The sequence below is a fragment of the Daphnia pulicaria genome, chromosome 7 (genome assembly GCF_021234035.1).
Source record: "Daphnia pulicaria isolate SC F1-1A chromosome 7, SC_F0-13Bv2, whole genome shotgun sequence".
NCBI classification, from domain to species: domain Eukaryota; kingdom Metazoa; phylum Arthropoda; class Branchiopoda; order Diplostraca; family Daphniidae; genus Daphnia; species Daphnia pulicaria.
The window spans coordinates 1,657,790-1,674,900 of record NC_060919.1 but is presented as its reverse complement, the minus strand read 5'-3'; the positions used below and the strand labels follow the sequence as shown (position 1 = coordinate 1,674,900).

Genomic DNA, 17,111 nt, shown 5'->3' with positions numbered 1-17,111 from the left:
TAGCGGCCAACATTAGCACTTGCTTGTATTTGATTTTGCCCAATCCACTGGTTCACGATTTTGACATTTTGTTGACATCATGAATGTATAGCTCTTATTATTTTTTAAATTATAAAATCAATAAATACTAGGCGATTATAAAGTAATTGTAGAACCAATAGCCATTTTCAGGATCAGCATCGTCAATGTCGTAGTCGTCAATATGGTTTTGTTGTTTTAGCCCTTATCATCTTTAACAGTTAAACCTGTCCTAAATTATGATAACTGGCATAAGCCTGGACAACTTATTATCTATGTGCCTTTGATTCATTCACATGACAATTTCAGTATTTCCCCTTAGCTACTGTCGGTAAGTTTTAGAAATGTCGTCACCCGAAAAAAAGTTTGATCTCCAATACCTTCATGTTCAATTGTCTGCTGTTTATGAAAAGACCCATAAACTTGACATGGATTCCTACATAAAAGCTTACAATGAGTTTAACAAGTATTATTTTTTCTAATTTCAGTAAATTCTGCATGAAATATTTTTATGAGATGATTGTGTGCCACTAGGTTCTTCGGGTTAATGGGCACAGTATTTGGTTTTGTATCTTCAGATGTAACCAGCAAACTTGAAATATTGCAGACTTTTAGACAAGGTAGCAATGGTCATCATTTTCAAACCATTGAGGATATGATCATTCATGAGGAGAATGAAAACAAGTTTAGTGATTCCAAATACATATCTGCAAGTCGTACTTTGCTACGTCTTCATAGAGCCTTATGTATGATATATATATAATATATAATTGAAATATTTCTGATGGATAACATGTTTAATCCCATCCCTAGTGTTTATTGCCTTATTCCTTGAAGAACTGTTTCAACTGAAATCAGAAGACAAGCTTTCAAGTGCCTGCCAGAAAACATATAGTTCCACATTAGGGCAATATCATCCTTGGATTATACAAAAAGCTGCAATCATGGCAATGTATGCTTTGCCCACCAAACAGGGACTCTTGCATCGGGTACATATATAAATGTCTCTTTAAATCAAACATTATATACTAACTTGGTTTCATTAGATTAAATCCCCTGATGAAACTGAAGAACACTATAATGAACTACTTCCTAAAGCTGTGGATGCAATGAAAGAAGTTTACAACAGAACCCAAAAGTTGTATCAAGAACACAACATACTAGAACTGCCTTGAAAAATGTTTCCAAACCCCAGACCAAACCCCAGACCAAATGTAATCCAAATTCTAATGAAGTTTTTGCATACAAACTTTTACCCTATTCATCAATAACAGTAATACCTTTAATAAGATTTTTAAAAATCAGAATGAGACTACAATAAAATTGAGCTTACCATTTTCAGTCTAAATTGTATTCTTATAGACCACAGATTGTTATTTACAGACCTTCAAGGACTATCAGTTGTCTACTCCTTTCCTCATTAAAATGGGGATAAATCTGTGCTTCTTATCTAGATCCCACATTCTCAACGGACCTATCGAGCATGCTCTTGAAGTGTCGTTCGTTACGCCCGGTAACAGGTTCATAATAGTATGCTTGGGAATCTTGTTTTTCCTGCATTTTTTGATGAACTCGTTTCTCAGCAAGTCTTTAAAATATAAATAAAACAATTTAATACCATCAGAAAATGGTGTAAAAATGATAAACAAACAATGTACCTAAGCTTTCGTGCATAATCTGTTTCATAAATATGTTGGCACATAACTTCATACTCTTGCTGATAGCTCTTCTTGACATGCTTAGTCATCCAACGAGTGATTGGGTGCTGTACAAAAAAAAATGAAAATTAAACTTTGCTCTTTTCGTTGGTGAAAAAGTCTTGACACTTACAGCATAATACTCATGAACTTCAGGAACATAACCTTCAGGTATCTCTGCCAACTTAGCAGGTCCAATAAAGAGATTGATATAGGTTATTACAACTGTTGCTGGAATAACTCCCAGCATGACGTAGAAATTCAATAAATCCTTGAATCGGTTCCACGACCATCTTGATGGCTTGATATGCATCATTTCATGTCCACTCATCTTCCTGACAGCTTCTATCAGAATACAAAAAGTTGCCATGGTCAAGTTAATCACATTAATACATCCAGGTATTCCTCTATGGACTTCACACAGGAAACATTTTCACATGACTGAAAATGGAAACAACAGTGGACTACTCACCAAGCGCATTAGAAGTGTTGGGGCGCAACAAATTATTGGATACCGCTGCTCCATTCTTTACTAAATTAGCATTTCGTACGAAAGATTTCAATAAGGTGCTGAAGGCAGCCATCTTTCTTGAAAATTCCTAGCAGTCGCTTTTAGGAGACAATCTACGTGATTGTTGTTGTGCTGTGCAGCAGCGCCACTACGGGAACGTCGGGAAGTTAAAACAATCCTTCGTTCAAATTTCAATTTCGTTCAAAAGGCCTTTTCAATTCAACTTGTATTTTACAATCACAATCATAATTAAATTTGTTTTAAATTTCGTTACACAGCATTTGTTTAACGAGCAACTACTTCTTTAGGCTACCGACGACGGAACCAATAATGATGATTAATATAATAACAACAATAGAGACTATTATAATTCTATTCTGCAAAACCAAGAATAAATATTAGCTATAAGATTTTAACTAGAAACCCATTTTAATCTTACCCATCTTAGACGTTTTTGATGTACAAGTGCTTTTTTTGTATGTTTTATTGCTTTTTCAACGAAGTCAACAGCATTCTCGACGTTAAAAGCAATACGATTAATCATGTCCCCCTTTTTAAAAATTTCATATTTAATTACTTCTTAAACGTATAATAAGCAATTTAATGAATTACCTGATTATCAACCAGTATAGCCATATCAACAAACATTGAGTTCAGTTCAAAGATGGACTGTTCCAGTTTTACTAAATCTCTATGACGATCCTCGATATCGACCAATAATTTACGGGCTTGCGCAGTTTCACAGTCAATCTAAATAAAGTACGAAAAAATTATAATGAATGCGTACGTACATTTTCAAATCAGAATCAAGTGATTCACTTCTTGCGTAAAAATGGCAGGATTGTTCTGTTCTAGCATATCCTCCAATTGGTCGTCGGTCGTCAAGTGTCCAGCTATATTTTGAAGCACAGAAACATATTTTATAATATTTTATTTGTTAAAAAAGTTATATAATTTACTGATTTCTAATTGACGTTTGAACCGATCCTTGCATCTCTGACGATGCTCTTCCTGTATAACGTTGCACTCGATCATGACTTCAACAAAATTTCTGGTTAGAGTCTCATGCTGCATCTCTCGGATACGCGGTTCAGCTGAAGTTGGATTCTCTTTTCTAGCCCTCTGAACTTCTATCTTAAAACCTGAACACCTCATAACACCGATCAATCACCAACATAATGCTTAAATAAAATGTTATGCTGTTGATAGTTACATTTAAGTTTGTCTTGGATCTTTTTGGCCATCTTTTTTATGGAGTTTATTAGATCGTCCAGTTCATTCCTCGTTGCTGATTGAAAGGATAAGATGTTAAATTAGATAAAATTTAAGGTACCGTAGATAAGTAAATATACCGTCACTAATCACCGGTTCTGACAAGATGGTGCTATGCTTCATTTTGACTTTTTGAATGGTATCTTTTAACCATTCGATGTCTTTCCGCACGCTGTTTGCCTTACAATTTAATAATGTGTTATTACAAATATAGTTACTAAGCCGCTCGAAATACCAAAAAAAAAGGGTAAATACAAATTTTGTGAATTACATCTGCCAAAAAATCGTTGAGATATTCACTGTTTTCATTTTCACACTCCATTAAAAGTTGGTAGCCGAAATCCAGAGCGCCTTCGTTGGAAACTTCATCGTCTTCGGGTGCATCGCCTTGTCGTTTGGATACCTTCAAAATATATAATGCTTTATAATTCTATTCTACTAGCAAACAACATTGCTTCTCAGCCACTTTCGTTACACAAAATACAATTTAAGGTGAACTATCGTGATTTACGTGCTCACTAACCAATCCCTAACACAGAAAGGTCTACACAAACATACCGCTTGCAGATCACACAGCCGGTCTTTGGTCATTGTTCTGCGTAGAACACTTAATAAATGAGAGGTATTGACGCAGTGATGAATCTGTACGGGATAAGGAGACGGAAATGTTGATCCGGTGGTTTTTTTGTTGGCCGTCTATCGTTCAAATCAACCAAACCGCCATCTGTTGTTGGAGCGGAACGCTTACTAAACGCAGCTGCCCCACCCGCATTTCCGCAAATATATAAAAACCGATCCATATTGACAAGGCGTATTTTGTATTAAAGAAAAGTGAGGAGTAGTAAAAAAAAAAAGAAAGAAAAATGTCCGAAAGACGATTTGCATTCACACACATGATCAATAATATGAGATAACGACTTAAAAAAAAAAGGAAATATAGAAAGAGGAAAAAGTCGAAATAGATTCGAATGCTAACACTCACAAGTAATAAAAGGGGGAGAAGAAAGTCTAAATCTAAAGTGAGAAATAGAAGAAATTAAAATTATGAGAACTTTCGAATTTCACAGATCAATCGCTTATCACAAAAAATCCATAATGTTATGGTAAGTGTTAAGGTTTACCGCAAGGCAGGCCATCGCTACAGGATTGGCACAATTCCGGCTTATGGGGCGTTCGCGGTTTACCTATGGAAACGAAAGCGTTTAGATCTAATCAATTATACTTTTAGAAATAGTTACACTTACCTCCACGCAAGCCTCGAACAACTTTATCCACAGGCCGACCATAAAATTTTTCGGCAACTTTGGAATAAAGGTTCCACATGGCATTAGCAATCTCTTCCGGATACCAAAGTGGTGTTTCGAATGCCTAAGAAAGAAAATTTAATTAAGTTATTCAGAATATGAAATGTAAAGCAACGAAAAACTTACTCCAGAGGTGCAGCGCTCGCATTTTTGTCCGTATAATTTAAAGACAACCTCTCCTCTCACAAATCCACTTTCGATTCCGTAGAGGATTCTGAACCAAAAGACGACACGCCCCTGCATGGATGTCCACCCATGATTGGCCATCTATTTTGACCAACCCAATGATTTAAGAAAGAAATTATATGTTTTCGCATAGAATTATATTTACCTCGCAATTGAATCGAACTTTAGCTGAATGAATAACCGTCTCCCATGGAGTTCCTTTACCATCTTCGATCGGAGGTTTTTCAACAGGTTTCAGAGTCCACAGGTGATTATTCTCGTACAGCTCAATAAATAGCCAGAGGAAAGAGTTTTTCCAGAATCTTTCCAGTCCACTGTTAAAATAAAAAATGAACTTTAATTTAATACAACTTTTTAAAGTTAACGAGTTAGCAAATTAACGATTGGTTACAACATTTCAAAAATCAACTACCCGTAAGGATCGCCAGAGAAGGTAGAAGCAGGAATGAAATAAATTCCGAGCTCAGATTTAAAATTGTCAAGAAGTAACTGCACATACTCGTTAGAATTTCTAAACTTGGGTCTAATGACATTATTAAACTGACTTGGTTGATATTCGCCGGGAAAATTGGCAACAACACAGACTACCGGATTACACGGAATAACCACAGGTGACACAGGTAACCAATGCGACCACTGATACGTAACAAAGTTACTAGTCATGTTGTAAATTTAATTATAATCTGCTGCGATGAACGAGGTGGTGACTACGCTGACACTCATGAAACGACTGACAATAACAATCATTCTATTAGTCTGAGGGAATGAAAACCCTCCCTTGTCACTAACTATGCGGGTATTCCCCTTAAGAAACGATTGCTTGGCATTGTTTTAGTTAAAACAGGTATTTAAAACTCGTTTACAATTGTGAAGGTGATGTGCATTGGACGGTTTCAATTTGGGCGGTTGTTGAAACTGCATTATAATTGATAATATCAGCAGGAAAGGAAAATTGAGATATTGGCATTGAACCAATAGAAATCGCCAAGTTTCCATAAAAGTCTCTTATCAAATAAGAACATAAATTTGACTGAATTAAGGCACGGATTTGGATTTACTTGAGAAGAAAGGAGAAAATCTTCAATTATAACGGGAGTACTTGAATTCTGTCAATATCCGTACCTAGTACGCAATTTAAACAATAAATACAGCAGCCCTTGATTACGACAAAAAAGGAGTAACTGACAAGGTACTTTCGAAATTGCCACACCCGATCCTCACGTTAGTTTTAATCAAGGCCAAAATTTGCATAACTGACCTTGATGAGATCGTTTGCATAACACCAACTACGCAAGCTTTTATTTCTTAAAAAAGGTATCTGACTCGAAAGAATTTCATCAAAAAGTGAGAGCAAGTTTTTACATATCAATTATTTCTCGTGAAAGAGATCCCGACAGTTTAGAAATGAATTTAGGTTCCATAATAAGTTTCCGCCAAGAAAACAAATGAGATGTTCTTACTAAGGTAATGGATTCCAGCCTGGAAGCGGAATGGGTGGTGGTGCGGTTTTGGGAAAACGCCAAATGTTCTCGGCTTCTTGTTGTTCAACGCGGGACACCTTTTTGAGCGAGTATGATGATGGCGTCGATGAAACGAATGATTCGGGACTGCAGCAACAATCACCCTCGGACGATGAAATCGACAGCTCAGACTGTGTCGAGTTAATTGAAGGCACATCATACATGCAATATGGAGTCATGGGCGAATTGACGATACAATAAGGCGTCCATGGAAATTCGTTTGGGCCCCAGCAGCATCCATAGCCCATACGGCCATCATACATAATTTCTATGGGTAAATATTTTTCTACAGGAAGAAATAATGAAGTTTTTGAACGCCATTTTCAGAACATACTGGAAAATAGAATTACTTACCCATAGGGGGTGCACAATAAGATGAATTATAGTTGAAGACGGTGGGAGCTGGATAAATAATCATGATTTCGAATGTTTTAGTCAACAGAGCGCAATGAACGTGTTACCTCTCATGACCTTCGTTTAACTGAAGGCTCTCAACGTCAACTTTCTTTAAGTCGGGTCAAATTTGAAAAAAGGAAGGTCAGGAAGCTCCGCCCGTGGGGCAGAAGAAGAAGCTCCTCCCCAACTTTTGGCAAAGCTATCTCTAGATTGGCGTAAAAATGGTTAAACTTAATTCTAAATTCAAGCGTTTTAAAGATTTTTTGAACTGAAACCACTCAACGATTTTCGACTTTAAAAAAAAAATAATTAATTGAACGTAGTTGAGATGAATGCTTTCGAACCATCATGTCGCACAAACATTAAACAAGCTCGGTGTGTATCATCTTGCATAATCACAATTTTAGCGATTTCTAGGTAAATCGGGGACTTGAAAGTGGATATTACTACCGATAAATCCATTAAAACTAAAATACAGCTTATTAAAGTTAATGCAGTATTATTGGTTTACCATTTTAAACAAAAGGGGGGGGGGAGGACTCATGTCTTTTTCAACCACTTTCGAATGGGTCATCAACTCATCACAACGGCTGTTTAACTCTCTGGGGATTTGAGCGACTAAAAAGGGGTAGGGTAGATGTTAGGCTATACATGAGAAAGTGTGAAGGGGAGAGTCGATCAACTTCTTAAGGAGGGGGGTGGCACTTGCAAAACCAAAATAATTTTCAAGGTCGATGCAAGTTTTTTTTTTTTTACATAAGGCGATACAAATTGTAACATTGCATTGATGGGCCTACCAACTAAATAGCTAATGGCATTCCAAGTCGTGGGAAACTAAATTCCATCCCAACGAACCACGTGTTCGTCTTATTCCACGCAAGTTTCCCACATGGCATTGCCAACTCAGAATTTTATCATTTATCCTCAGTAATTTTATTTATCTGAAATTTCCCGTTTTCATAGAAAATTACGTAACTGTTTATGGAAAAGAAATAAAATGCACGTGACAAAGTGAAATAAAAAAATTAAATGATTTTATTTGGTTCTATAAACCAAGTTTCAAACTCAAGACATTCACAATAGAATCGTTTAAAGTGACTGTAAAAGAAAAAAAAGTCATGCGTAACACTGACACATGAAGAGGATTGTTTTTTAAAAGAAGAAAATTATTTCGATGAATAGCGAACGACGCAAAGACCTTCGACACAAGCCTGGCATCTAGTCGGGTCGTGATGAGTAAGTTTACTCGGATTGCCTTGGCGAAGTCGACGTGGAACTGGAAGTTTCTCACCACCGTAATAAGTTTTGGCCACTTCACAAGCTAGAAAACGGACAGCATTCTCAATTTCTTCATGATACCACAGCGGAATGAGAAAACCCTGCAAAATAATCAATTGTCTTATTTGTTCATTTACTTAACTTAGTTGCCAAAATTATACCTGGCGATTTTTGTAGCATCGATTGCACTGTTGGCCATAAAGCTTGAAATGAGCTTCCGAAATAATAACGTTTTCATGGCGACGCATACGATACCAGAACACCACGCGTCCTTTCATCGATGTCCAACCATGTTTGTACTAAACCAAAAAACAGAACGTTTAAAATGTGTCATCTTATTGTTAGTCACGGGTGTAAACTTACTGGACATTGGAAACGAACTTTAGCTGAATAAGTTATGGTGTGCCATGGCCATACTTGGCAGACTGGAGGAGAAGAAATTGGACTCAGCGTCCATAGATGATCGCTGTTGACCCACAGTGGGCGAAAGAACCAAGCAAAAGCCGACTGCCAAAATTGTTCCATGCCACTAGAAAATATAAACATGATTAAATTGATCGAATAGAATCATAATGCTAACTTACTAGGGCATTGGATCCCAATCAGGCAGTGGATAATTCGGAATTGTAGGTGGCGGCAAAGTCCACTTGATGAGACGTCCAATAGACGGAGTGGCAAACGACGGAGTTTGGATAGAAAAATCGACATTTTCTTCTTCGCTGTACTGATCGAATGCGGGAGAGATGGCGAGTGGAATATCGCTCCGATAGACTGGAATTATGTAGTATGGCACGACGGGAAAATAAACAAATCGAACACCATCGGAAACGGGAGACAATGGAGGAGAACGAGGTGATTGCGGCGATGGTGAGCTCTCTCCACTCACATCAGAGTAACCATCAGAGTAACCGCTATCATTATCAATGGCTTCTTCCCAAAATTTTAATGAAAATTCTACGACAAAACAAAACACGGAAATTTAATAACAATTACGAAACTGAGAACAACGAGCTCAACTTACCGGGTTCAATTTCGTTGATGAAGACCATCTTCGAACACAAAGATATATTTGTGAGGAATAATTTTAACTTGGTGATGACGACCTAACAGGAGCTTGTATACTGAGACTTTTCCAGCATCTTTTACGGGCCATACAGGGTCACCAAAATATTTATACACGTAGGCGTGGCCATCCGATTCTGCCAAGCGTCTCGACCAATGGGGATCGTAGGCCTAACAAAAGGGGGGGCTGTCTTTGCGACCTCATCTCAGGGGGGAATTGGCGGTAAAAATGGCGTCTCATCTACATGTGAAAATACATGTTCAATCATCTTTGATGAAGATTGAAATTTTAATAATGATCAAAAGTATTTCGATTAAATGTTGAGAATATTTTCTGTCGTAACAACTTGGTGAGAAAACCACGAAAAATGCTGTGCGTGTTGCCCTTATTTCAAGTGGGGCTGGCGCGTTAGTGAGGGAATAAAACTGTCAGCGCACAAGTTATTCAACTAGCACAGAAATTCGATCCTGTGGCCAACAGTAGTGGCCCAGCTTTTATTGTTATACCAACAGATGCTTGAGCTAAGAGAAATTACTTTTAGAAAGAAAATAAAGCCGTTTTTGTTTGCCGAGAGAAAAACAAATGACTTTTGCTTTCCCTTCCCAAACTTTTATTTAGCTCATTTGAATATTTTTCACGAAATTGACGTTTGCTTCCGTAAAACAAAACATGTCAAAGCACGCCAATTGGTAGCATAAAGAAAAAGAAAAATTTAGATAATTTTCAGCTGTTCGACGAGGAAGAAAAAGGTCGAAACACCTGTTCTCTCATTTAAATGTCTTGAGATTTCCCCATCGCGTCCATCCCCCCTTTTTTCTCTCCCCTCCCTACAAAACAAAGATCTTTGCATAAAGAAAATTTAGAGTGTGGGTACAAATGCCGCACGTGTGTTGACCAAAATATTTTGTTCGCGATAAATGAGTCATTTTTCCTTTATCCTGGATATATTCTAAAAGAATGCGAGCAAAAAAACGTGGAAAAGTAATTCTGGATATCCATTTCCGCCTCACCATCGACGTATGCATAAGACAAATGTAGACGTTAATTACACGTATGATGTCTCCGCAATTCTAATAAATTAGTCTGTCATGGACAAGGTCAAATATCCGCGTTGAGAAGTCAATTTTCCAAGTTTTTTAAACTGAAATATATGACGCTTTTCGATTCAATACTCAAATGTCACGGCGTAATATTAGCTCCGTTTTCCAGAAAACATAACAAACAATTTACACTAGCCAGTAGTTCAAGTTGTATCAACTTTGTAAAAGTTGGGGTGTCGGAAATTCTAGAAAAACGGCACCATCAACTTTGTTTATTTAACTGGATACTTGACTATTTAACGACATGGTTAAAATGCTCTACCCCAACGAGGTCTAAAGAGTTGCTGGGAACCCAGGTGTCCAACTAATTTACAATACACCAAAATTTAAAATAGATTTCCGTAATCCGACGGAAAAAATTTACCAAAATATTTAAAAAAATTTAATTTACACTTTCACCATCATTCTTAACTATTTGAAGTTTTGCATTCGGTTAGACGGTTCTATTAATAAATATTTGATATTTATGACCGCTAAATGACGATCACGTCAGTACGCAGACAAATGTTCGAAATTAATATTTTTAGTTATTTTTACTTCATGGTCAAGTCAACAATAAAACGACTTAAAAAATTGCACGCGTCGCTTGTAGGTGTGAACGTGTTTTAGGAATATTAAAACGTCGTGAGTTGAAACTGCATGGTAACAAAACCTGATGTCGTTAAAGCTGCCATCTGCGCGTTACGATTATTACACGTGATTGAAATTAATGAAGGTCTTCAGTCTTCCGTACCATCTAGCGAGTTCATTTGAACGATTTCATCTCCTCGTGCAGACAGGTCACGCACGCGGCTTAAACCAACTTATTCCAATATTCACGATTCTCACTTGTTTGGATTCTCCTGATCTCCTTTGCTTGTGTTACCAGGATAGGGAAGTGGATACGGAAGAGTTCAGACACGGTAGTGTTTGTTAAAAACGTGATGACAAAAGAATCCTTACAACCGTTACGAGGATGTGAAATAAATAACACGAAATGTTGTCGAAAAATAAAATGATTCATTGATTCCACTGAAATGACGGCTAGTTTTTTCGATACACGAGCGGCATTCACAAGTTAATCAAGCTATCGTGAGCTTCTCATGATTGTAGATGCCTGTGATTCGGTCGGTCGGCGCGCAAAAACTGTACACGTACGTAAAAACATAGAAAATGGTTGAAAGGAAAGCCCACAATAGGAAAAAAAGTTTCACACCATGACTGTACACAATTCCGAACAATATTTCGGTTCTAGACGAAGGAACAGCTCATTCAATTGCAAACTAAAATACGATGACGATTCCACGAGGATTCCACATAAAGATATTATGGACCCTGTTCAACGAGCATATACTAGTAGATTTTTACAACGTCATGCCCTGAAGACTTAAATAACGCTATATTCTTGTGGAATTTCTACTTCTTGCGAATATGACTGGCGATCCATTCGAGTCCTTGGTACAGTCTGAATTTAAAACATAATAATATTAATAATCAACAATGATATTAATAAGTAAAAAGAAAAACACTAGACATACCCTTCACCAGTGAGGGCACAACATGCTTGGATTTGCCACTTGTGTTTCTTTATGGAAGTGAGGTTCAAATGACGAGATATTTCTGCAGCTGACATGGAACCTTTGACGTCTTGCTTGTTGGCCAAAACCAAAACTGCACATTGGTGGAGCTCTTCATGCGCCAGAATTTTATGTAACTCTTGCCGGGTAATGCTTAGCCTTTCTCTGTCAGTGGAATCTACTACTAAAATTACAAACTACAAATACTTTTTTCAGTAAACATTTGGAAAGAACCAAAATACAAATCACAAGTACCTCTGTATTGGTATAATAAGTATTCCATGCAGCTCTCAGAGATTCCTGTCCACCAAGGTCCCACATAATGAAGTGAATGTTCTTCCACACCACTTCTTCCACATTTGACCCAATCGTTGGAGATGTGTGAACAACTTCATTCATCAAGAACTGGTAAAGAATTGTAGTTTTTCCTGCATTGTCCAATCCAACCAGGACGATCTTGTGTTCTGAAATGTAGTAAGAATAATTTAGTAATGAAATGAAGAGATTGAGCATTCACCACTACCAAGCTGTCAAGCAATGAACAATTAAATTGACCTAATCTTAGAATTGAATAGTTTAGTGAAAGTTGCAAACAATTGATGTCAGAAGCATTGTATACATTCAAAATGTTAAAATAATAGCTGTGCTACAATAACATCAAGTTCACTAAGAGATTGTTACCTTCATTTCCAAAAAGATTCCACAGCTTGGCCAGGAGAATTCCCATTGTTGTTGAGGTGTGGGTGAAAAGTTTAGGAGTGAGTGATAACCAGGAACAAGCAGGAGAAGCAAGGATAGCCAATGCTTGGTTCACAAAGGAGAGAAGACAGCAAGGAAATTTTAAAAAGGCAGAATGCTCAAAATTGGGAATGTATACAGCGACCTTGAGGAGAGTTGACCTGATTAAGAACCCCCCTTATAAAGTCTCCTACCCCCCTTTATGGAAGCAGTCGGTCGGCTTCACTTTCAAACAGCTTCCGCCCTTTTCTTTGCTGGCTTGGATCAAACTTACTCAACCTTCAAAACTGAGTTCTCTATGATGCAGCAATGCGGGCTGAACGAGTTTGTTGAAAACATCCAACTTCGGAAGGGAATCGATCAGTAGAGATCAGTGCGATACTATAAAGAATCAACAACTCAAAGAAAAATAACCACATGAGTTGGATTTGTACGCTCAAATTAACAAATGCTAGCTTCGCAGAAAACAGGAGTTCAATATTCTAGGACTAAACGCACTCGACTGCTACAGGAGTTGTGGTTATGCGAAAGTACCAGTAACACATATTACTCAAATTGACGTCACGATTAGAAAGTTAAGACACGGATTTTTCTTTTGCTCTACTTCCACTCTACTTGATAACTCAAGCCAAGTCAGCTGTTGGCTGCAGGGCCATCTAGCGCTAGAGATTGCAGCACGTTTTTAGGAATAAAAAAACCAGCTAACTAATTTGTAGTGGCCTATAGCACCACTCTCGGAAGAATTTATTGCGTAAGGAGAAAGAGTTCAAGGTGGTCAGCACTCAAAAGTTGGCCACGGTCATAGAGTTGGCAGTCAGCTAACAGCCTATCGATTAAATGTCTTGATAGGCCTTAATTCAGATTGACGTCATGGGGTTTGGCACTTAAAAGTAGCGCTTTAGATGTCATTTCGCAAAAGATACAACCATAAATCCTTACAGCAAACCAAAAATTACCTTGATGTATTACCACCTAAGAGGGAAATAATTGTATTAATATTCCTGATGTACACCCAAAAATAAAAAAAATTAATAATTGATTCGTCGTAACAATAAATTGGAACGTTCGCAAGCTGATCCGTCCATATTCGATCTAATCAATAGAAAAATAACTCAACATACGATCACATCTTAATCTTGAGTTGCGGATTTCTTAAAGGTGACAGCAGTTTCGCGAACCCGAGGAATAAGATCTTCCATTTTCTGTCGTATAGTTTCAAGAAGTTCTTCATCGCCCTTGCTTGTTAATTCTTGAATGACCAAGCCTTCCAAGGAAAAAAGTATGTCAAACCTACGCGTTATGAATACAAAACGATTAAACGTTCAGATGACCTTACCTTGCAATGTAGACAGCAATTCCGCGGTAGACGGTGATAGGTGCGACTGGAGAAAAGTTATAATCTGAGGAACAAACCGCCCGGAAGCATTCAAAACTGTCTGTGTGACAGTATGGAATAGCAATAGAACAGCTACATGAAGGACTAAAGCAGCATCTTTTGCAGCATTAAGCTGCTCGATAAGCAAATGTCGATGTTGAGTGGGAATCGCCTTGTCTTTCTTTTTGTCCACTTTACGTAGGACGACGTCACAAGCTGATAAGGCCACTTCCGTTTCTGAAATAAATTCCTCGACATTTGCTCCCTGAGTGGCTTTGTGAAGACCTTGAAGTGGTACACGCACATTCTGCGGCAATCCACTAATTATTTTTTGGCGGGCCTGTAAAAATAAATAAATACACTAGCACAAAAAGGATGAATAATTATTATATCAACATACTTCAGGGGATAGATCTTTGGATTCACTGGCAACGCTAGTATCCTGAGACACGTAAGAAACCAATTCGTTAACTAGTTCTGATCCAGATGTTTTCAAAAGATGACGGCATAGTTGTTGCTGTACATCCAGCGAAGTAAAGAATTGAATCGCCTTTTCACCCTGGAATTATGCGTGTCCATTGAGTTTTCAACTGAAAAAGCTAGACTATTAATGAATAATACCTGTTTTATATTCTGCAATAACAACTGCAATCTATCTTGCAATTCACTATGGGTTTGACGCCTCTGGCCTGATGTCGACGATAGCAATGCTTCAAACGCCAGACGGGCTGCTTCCTGGAATGAAGCTTGCAATGACCTAGATGTGCAACAGTAAAATAATCGACTTAAATAGTGTGAAGGCACGCAAAAAAAAAAAGAGAAAACAATCCAACTTACGGATAAAGACGTGTCGCAATATCCTCGACGAATTCATCTGGAGCATCTGAAACGTTTTCTTGCTTTTTAAGAACATTTGAAATTTCATCAATAGACATGAATTCAAGTTCTAAAGATGCGGAATTAGTTCCAACAACATCTCCTTCGTTCTCATCATCTGAATCGTTCTTTCCTTTGCCGTACTTCTTCTTGGTAGCCCTAGTTTTAGTTTCTCTTCCCTGTAAACAAAGACGAACGACAATGAAGAAATAATTTCAAATTATGAAAAAGATTCACATTTTATCACCTGCGTTCCTCCGCCAAGTTTGCCTTCATTGGCCTTCTTTCTTCGTTCTTCTTTTCGATCCTTTTTCTCATTAGCCTGCTCTGGTTTAAATGATTTACCCTTTGCGTTTCGTTGATCCGCCAGAGACTGAAGATAGTCTCCTGAAGCAACAACCTGCCACAATAAAATTCATTAAAAAATAATCTTAAGAAACTAGGAAAATGAGTAAGAATACCTCGCTAGCTTTTTCTTCGATCATTGGCTTAAAAATAATTTTCAGATTTTGAACGAAGGAATTACTTGTGACAGCTGATTGTCCGATCACAAGAGCATCTTTATCCGGTATATTCTGGCTCGTCTTTAACACGTGCTGAATAATCTGTTCAGCATCTTCATCGTCAAATACACTGGGTAGTAAGGGCTGCATAAAAAAAAAAGTAATAATAATCAACCCAAAAGTAATATTTTTTTGTACTTAATCTTGTACTCACCAGAACTTCCACCCAAGACTGGGAACTAATAGCTTCTTCAATCGCAGCCTCTATTTGCCCCAAAATGTTGCTACCAACGCAACAACTTGACAGATAGAGAAGTGAAGTGTCCTTGAAACGTTTGCGGCAAAAACTTTTGGGATCTCCTAATCCCAGTCGAGTAAGTGCTGCGTATTCTATAGAAAAAAAAAATAATGATGTATTCTTATTCCTAAGAAAAGGAAACATTGTACATTGTACATTTTTCCATACCTAGATAACCATTCTGCTTCAGGAAATTGTCGATCCATTCATTCTGAGATCGCGAATGAATTTCAGGTATGAATGTGGCTACATTAATCTGTCGGCCTCCACTCAACGAAGCTTGAATTCGTTTAGTATTGATAAGCTCATCCGCAAAAGCTAACAAAAGAATCAAGTTCATTAATTATAGATTATTGTGATTAAGGCTAATCAATTATCTGTTATCTGTCGATGATTACCAAAGAAAAGGCGTTCTGGAAGCTTGTTTTGAGCTATAATTGTGGAAACAGAAGTTGGGACAGTGATGGCGGACAAAGCTCCTCGGATGCGAGCCCGATTACGAGCCAAAAATCCCTCAGTAAAGAAGACATGGTGATCATGTTTGTCCTGCTGTCCCTGGATAACGGTGCCCAACCTGCTGCGAATAAGCTTAATAAAGATATTTACAGATCAGATGAGGGAGTTTTAGAGCTGGAACATGCATTAGATACCTGCAGAACAAATTCCATTGGCAATTCATATTGTTTTGACAACTCAACCACAGTTATCTGTCCACTTTGCTGAAGATTTTCATTGATTTCTTCAGCAATACGATCAAGATGGTCATCATCAATCAACTGCCCAGAGACCAAATGAATTTCTGATTTAGTTTGGCTGATATTTTGTGCTCTTGATTCAATGGCATGATAACTGATGTTAAGGATGGGAACAAGCTCAGTCAAGCTAATTCTGCCTCCATGCAGATAGAGTTCATCACAAATTTCCTTGGATAGTTGTTCTAAAGTAATGTACTCCTTTCCATCATTTGTATAGAACACATCAATAAGCTTCAATTCAATAAGTTTTGAAACTATCTCAATGCAGTTCTTTTCAGAAAGCCTGTAATATTAAAGGAAATGACTTGTTAGGTACAATCTCGTTATATTATAAATGTAAACGTTGTTAGTAATCAATGTCAGTAGACAATATCACAACAAAGCTAAATAGAAAGGGACCATCTGGTAGGGTTGACTTGAGACAGATTTAAATATAAATATTTATACTTCTGAAGAGTGCTAGAAAGTTGGGTACGCTGAAATTCAGCAGCTAGTCTCTGTACTTCAATCCAGTCAGAAGAAGCCATCATTAATTCACAAACTTTATTTGATTATTTGAAGGGGAAAAAAGAGAGATGTTGATTACGTCGTTTTGTTTGTGACGTGACATCACTAGCAGACGAAACAGTTTAACCTATTTCTTATTTGTGTGCGCTTTTTTATTC

General features: G+C 37.5%; 6 protein-coding genes across 10 annotated transcripts; 1 reads left to right on the top strand and 5 right to left on the bottom strand.

Annotated features, from left to right (window-relative positions):
* The first annotated feature begins 32 nt into the window (after positions 1-32).
* On the top strand, positions 33-1,359 carry LOC124349997 (ceramide-1-phosphate transfer protein-like). The gene is made up of 4 exons (XM_046800966.1): positions 33-484; positions 553-764; positions 832-1,007; positions 1,065-1,359. Exons 1-4 carry the CDS (start codon positions 363-365, stop codon positions 1,191-1,193), a joined length of 639 nt encoding a protein of 212 aa, XP_046656922.1. The 5' UTR covers positions 33-362; the 3' UTR covers positions 1,194-1,359.
* Positions 1,348-2,348, bottom strand: LOC124350036 (NADH dehydrogenase [ubiquinone] 1 beta subcomplex subunit 5, mitochondrial-like). Of its 2 annotated transcripts, none has more exons than XM_046801024.1 (4): positions 2,188-2,348; positions 1,849-2,060; positions 1,677-1,783; positions 1,348-1,606 (listed from the first exon to the last, which is right to left on the bottom strand). In XM_046801024.1, exons 1-4 carry the CDS (start codon positions 2,297-2,299, stop codon positions 1,465-1,467), a joined length of 573 nt encoding a protein of 190 aa, XP_046656980.1. In that variant the 5' UTR covers positions 2,300-2,348; the 3' UTR covers positions 1,348-1,464. The 2 variants fall into 2 exon arrangements, with proteins under 2 accessions (XP_046656980.1, XP_046656981.1); XM_046801025.1 differs by having other exon boundaries at positions 1,849-2,057; positions 2,188-2,345.
* A 97-nt stretch (positions 2,349-2,445) lies between these two features.
* On the bottom strand, positions 2,446-4,248 carry LOC124349888 (syntaxin-like). Its single transcript, XM_046800814.1, has 9 exons — positions 4,057-4,248; positions 3,770-3,901; positions 3,579-3,678; positions 3,440-3,514; positions 3,186-3,368; positions 3,046-3,119; positions 2,839-2,976; positions 2,666-2,776; positions 2,446-2,603 (listed from the first exon to the last, which is right to left on the bottom strand). The coding sequence occupies exons 1-9, from the start codon at positions 4,087-4,089 to the stop codon at positions 2,523-2,525; spliced, it is 927 nt and encodes a 308-aa protein (XP_046656770.1). The 5' UTR covers positions 4,090-4,248; the 3' UTR covers positions 2,446-2,522.
* Positions 4,249-4,305: 57 nt separating this feature from the next.
* Positions 4,306-7,531, bottom strand: LOC124349895 (receptor-transporting protein 4-like). Of its 3 annotated transcripts, XM_046800824.1 has the most exons (7): positions 6,970-7,531; positions 6,863-6,910; positions 6,449-6,794; positions 5,134-5,302; positions 4,929-5,069; positions 4,743-4,866; positions 4,306-4,682 (listed from the first exon to the last, which is right to left on the bottom strand). In XM_046800824.1, the coding sequence occupies exons 1-7, from the start codon at positions 6,974-6,976 to the stop codon at positions 4,609-4,611; spliced, it is 909 nt and encodes a 302-aa protein (XP_046656780.1). In that variant the 5' UTR covers positions 6,977-7,531; the 3' UTR covers positions 4,306-4,608. The 3 variants fall into 3 exon arrangements, with proteins under 3 accessions (XP_046656780.1, XP_046656779.1, XP_046656781.1); XM_046800823.1 differs by having other exon boundaries at positions 6,863-7,529; XM_046800825.1 differs by lacking the exons at positions 6,449-6,794; positions 6,863-6,910; positions 6,970-7,531 and adding an exon at positions 5,401-5,699.
* A 390-nt stretch (positions 7,532-7,921) lies between these two features.
* Positions 7,922-9,395, bottom strand: LOC124349896. Its single transcript, XM_046800826.1, has 5 exons — positions 9,204-9,395; positions 8,767-9,136; positions 8,546-8,711; positions 8,344-8,481; positions 7,922-8,283 (listed from the first exon to the last, which is right to left on the bottom strand). The coding sequence occupies exons 1-5, from the start codon at positions 9,229-9,231 to the stop codon at positions 8,071-8,073; spliced, it is 915 nt and encodes a 304-aa protein (XP_046656782.1). The 5' UTR covers positions 9,232-9,395; the 3' UTR covers positions 7,922-8,070.
* Positions 9,396-11,324: 1,929 nt separating this feature from the next.
* On the bottom strand, positions 11,325-17,072 carry LOC124349475 (E3 UFM1-protein ligase 1-like). 2 transcript variants are annotated; one of them, XM_046800122.1, is made up of 14 exons: positions 16,894-17,072; positions 16,342-16,729; positions 16,090-16,279; positions 15,860-16,009; positions 15,608-15,783; positions 15,352-15,537; positions 15,138-15,290; positions 14,852-15,069; positions 14,636-14,771; positions 14,415-14,573; positions 13,976-14,354; positions 12,157-12,365; positions 11,863-12,098; positions 11,325-11,789 (listed from the first exon to the last, which is right to left on the bottom strand). In XM_046800122.1, exons 1-14 carry the CDS (start codon positions 16,974-16,976, stop codon positions 11,741-11,743), a joined length of 2,712 nt encoding a protein of 903 aa, XP_046656078.1. In that variant the 5' UTR covers positions 16,977-17,072; the 3' UTR covers positions 11,325-11,740. The 2 variants fall into 2 exon arrangements, with proteins under 2 accessions (XP_046656078.1, XP_046656077.1); XM_046800121.1 differs by lacking the exons at positions 11,325-11,789; positions 11,863-12,098; positions 12,157-12,365 and adding an exon at positions 13,613-13,903.
* Between the last annotated feature and the right edge of the window lie 39 nt (positions 17,073-17,111).

Bases quoted from the DNA above. Each gene is read 5' to 3' on its own strand.
- LOC124349997 (XM_046800966.1), top strand. From the start codon at position 363: ATGTCGTCACCCGAAAAAAAGTTTGATCTCCAATACCTTCATGTTCAA. The intron at 485-552 runs GTATTATTTTTT...GTGTGCCACTAG, and splicing joins GCTTACAATGAGTTTAACAA to GTTCTTCGGGTTAATGGGCA. The intron at 1,008-1,064 runs GTACATATATAA...TGGTTTCATTAG, and splicing joins AACAGGGACTCTTGCATCGG to ATTAAATCCCCTGATGAAAC.
- LOC124350036 (XM_046801024.1), bottom strand. From the start codon at position 2,299: ATGGCTGCCTTCAGCACCTTATTGAAATCTTTCGTACGAAATGCTAAT. The intron at 2,061-2,187 runs GTGAGTAGTCCA...GTATTCTGATAG, and splicing joins CAACACTTCTAATGCGCTTG to AAGCTGTCAGGAAGATGAGT. The intron at 1,784-1,848 runs GTAAGTGTCAAG...TTTTTTGTACAG, and splicing joins AAGTTCATGAGTATTATGCT to CACCCAATCACTCGTTGGAT.
- LOC124349888 (XM_046800814.1), bottom strand. From the start codon at position 4,089: ATGACCAAAGACCGGCTGTGTGATCTGCAAGCG. The intron at 3,369-3,439 runs GTAACTATCAAC...TGAGGTGTTCAG, and splicing joins GATCCAAGACAAACTTAAAT to GTTTTAAGATAGAAGTTCAG. The intron at 2,604-2,665 runs GTAAGATTAAAA...TTGGTTTTGCAG, and splicing joins ATCAAAAACGTCTAAGATGG to AATAGAATTATAATAGTCTC.
- LOC124349895 (XM_046800823.1), bottom strand. From the start codon at position 6,926: ATGATTATTTATCCAGCTCCCACCGTCTTCAACTATAATTCATCTTAT. The intron at 6,795-6,862 runs GTAAGTAATTCT...TTCTTCCTGTAG, and splicing joins TTATTGTGCACCCCCTATGG to AAAAATATTTACCCATAGAA. The intron at 5,303-6,448 runs GTAAGAACATCT...TTATTTTAACAG, and splicing joins GGCTGGAATCCATTACCTTA to TGGACTGGAAAGATTCTGGA.
- LOC124349896 (XM_046800826.1), bottom strand. From the start codon at position 9,231: ATGGTCTTCATCAACGAAATTGAACCCG. The intron at 9,137-9,203 runs GTAAGTTGAGCT...GTTTTGTCGTAG, and splicing joins CATCAACGAAATTGAACCCG to AATTTTCATTAAAATTTTGG. The intron at 8,284-8,343 runs GTATAATTTTGG...ATTATTTTGCAG, and splicing joins GATGCTACAAAAATCGCCAG to GGTTTTCTCATTCCGCTGTG.
- LOC124349475 (XM_046800122.1), bottom strand. From the start codon at position 16,976: ATGATGGCTTCTTCTGACTGGATTGAAGTACAGAGACTAGCTGCTGAA. The intron at 15,538-15,607 runs GTGAGTACAAGA...TTTTTTATGCAG, and splicing joins AGTCTTGGGTGGAAGTTCTG to CCCTTACTACCCAGTGTATT. The intron at 12,366-13,975 runs GTAAGGTCATCT...ACTACATTTCAG, and splicing joins ATTGCTGTCTACATTGCAAG to AACACAAGATCGTCCTGGTT.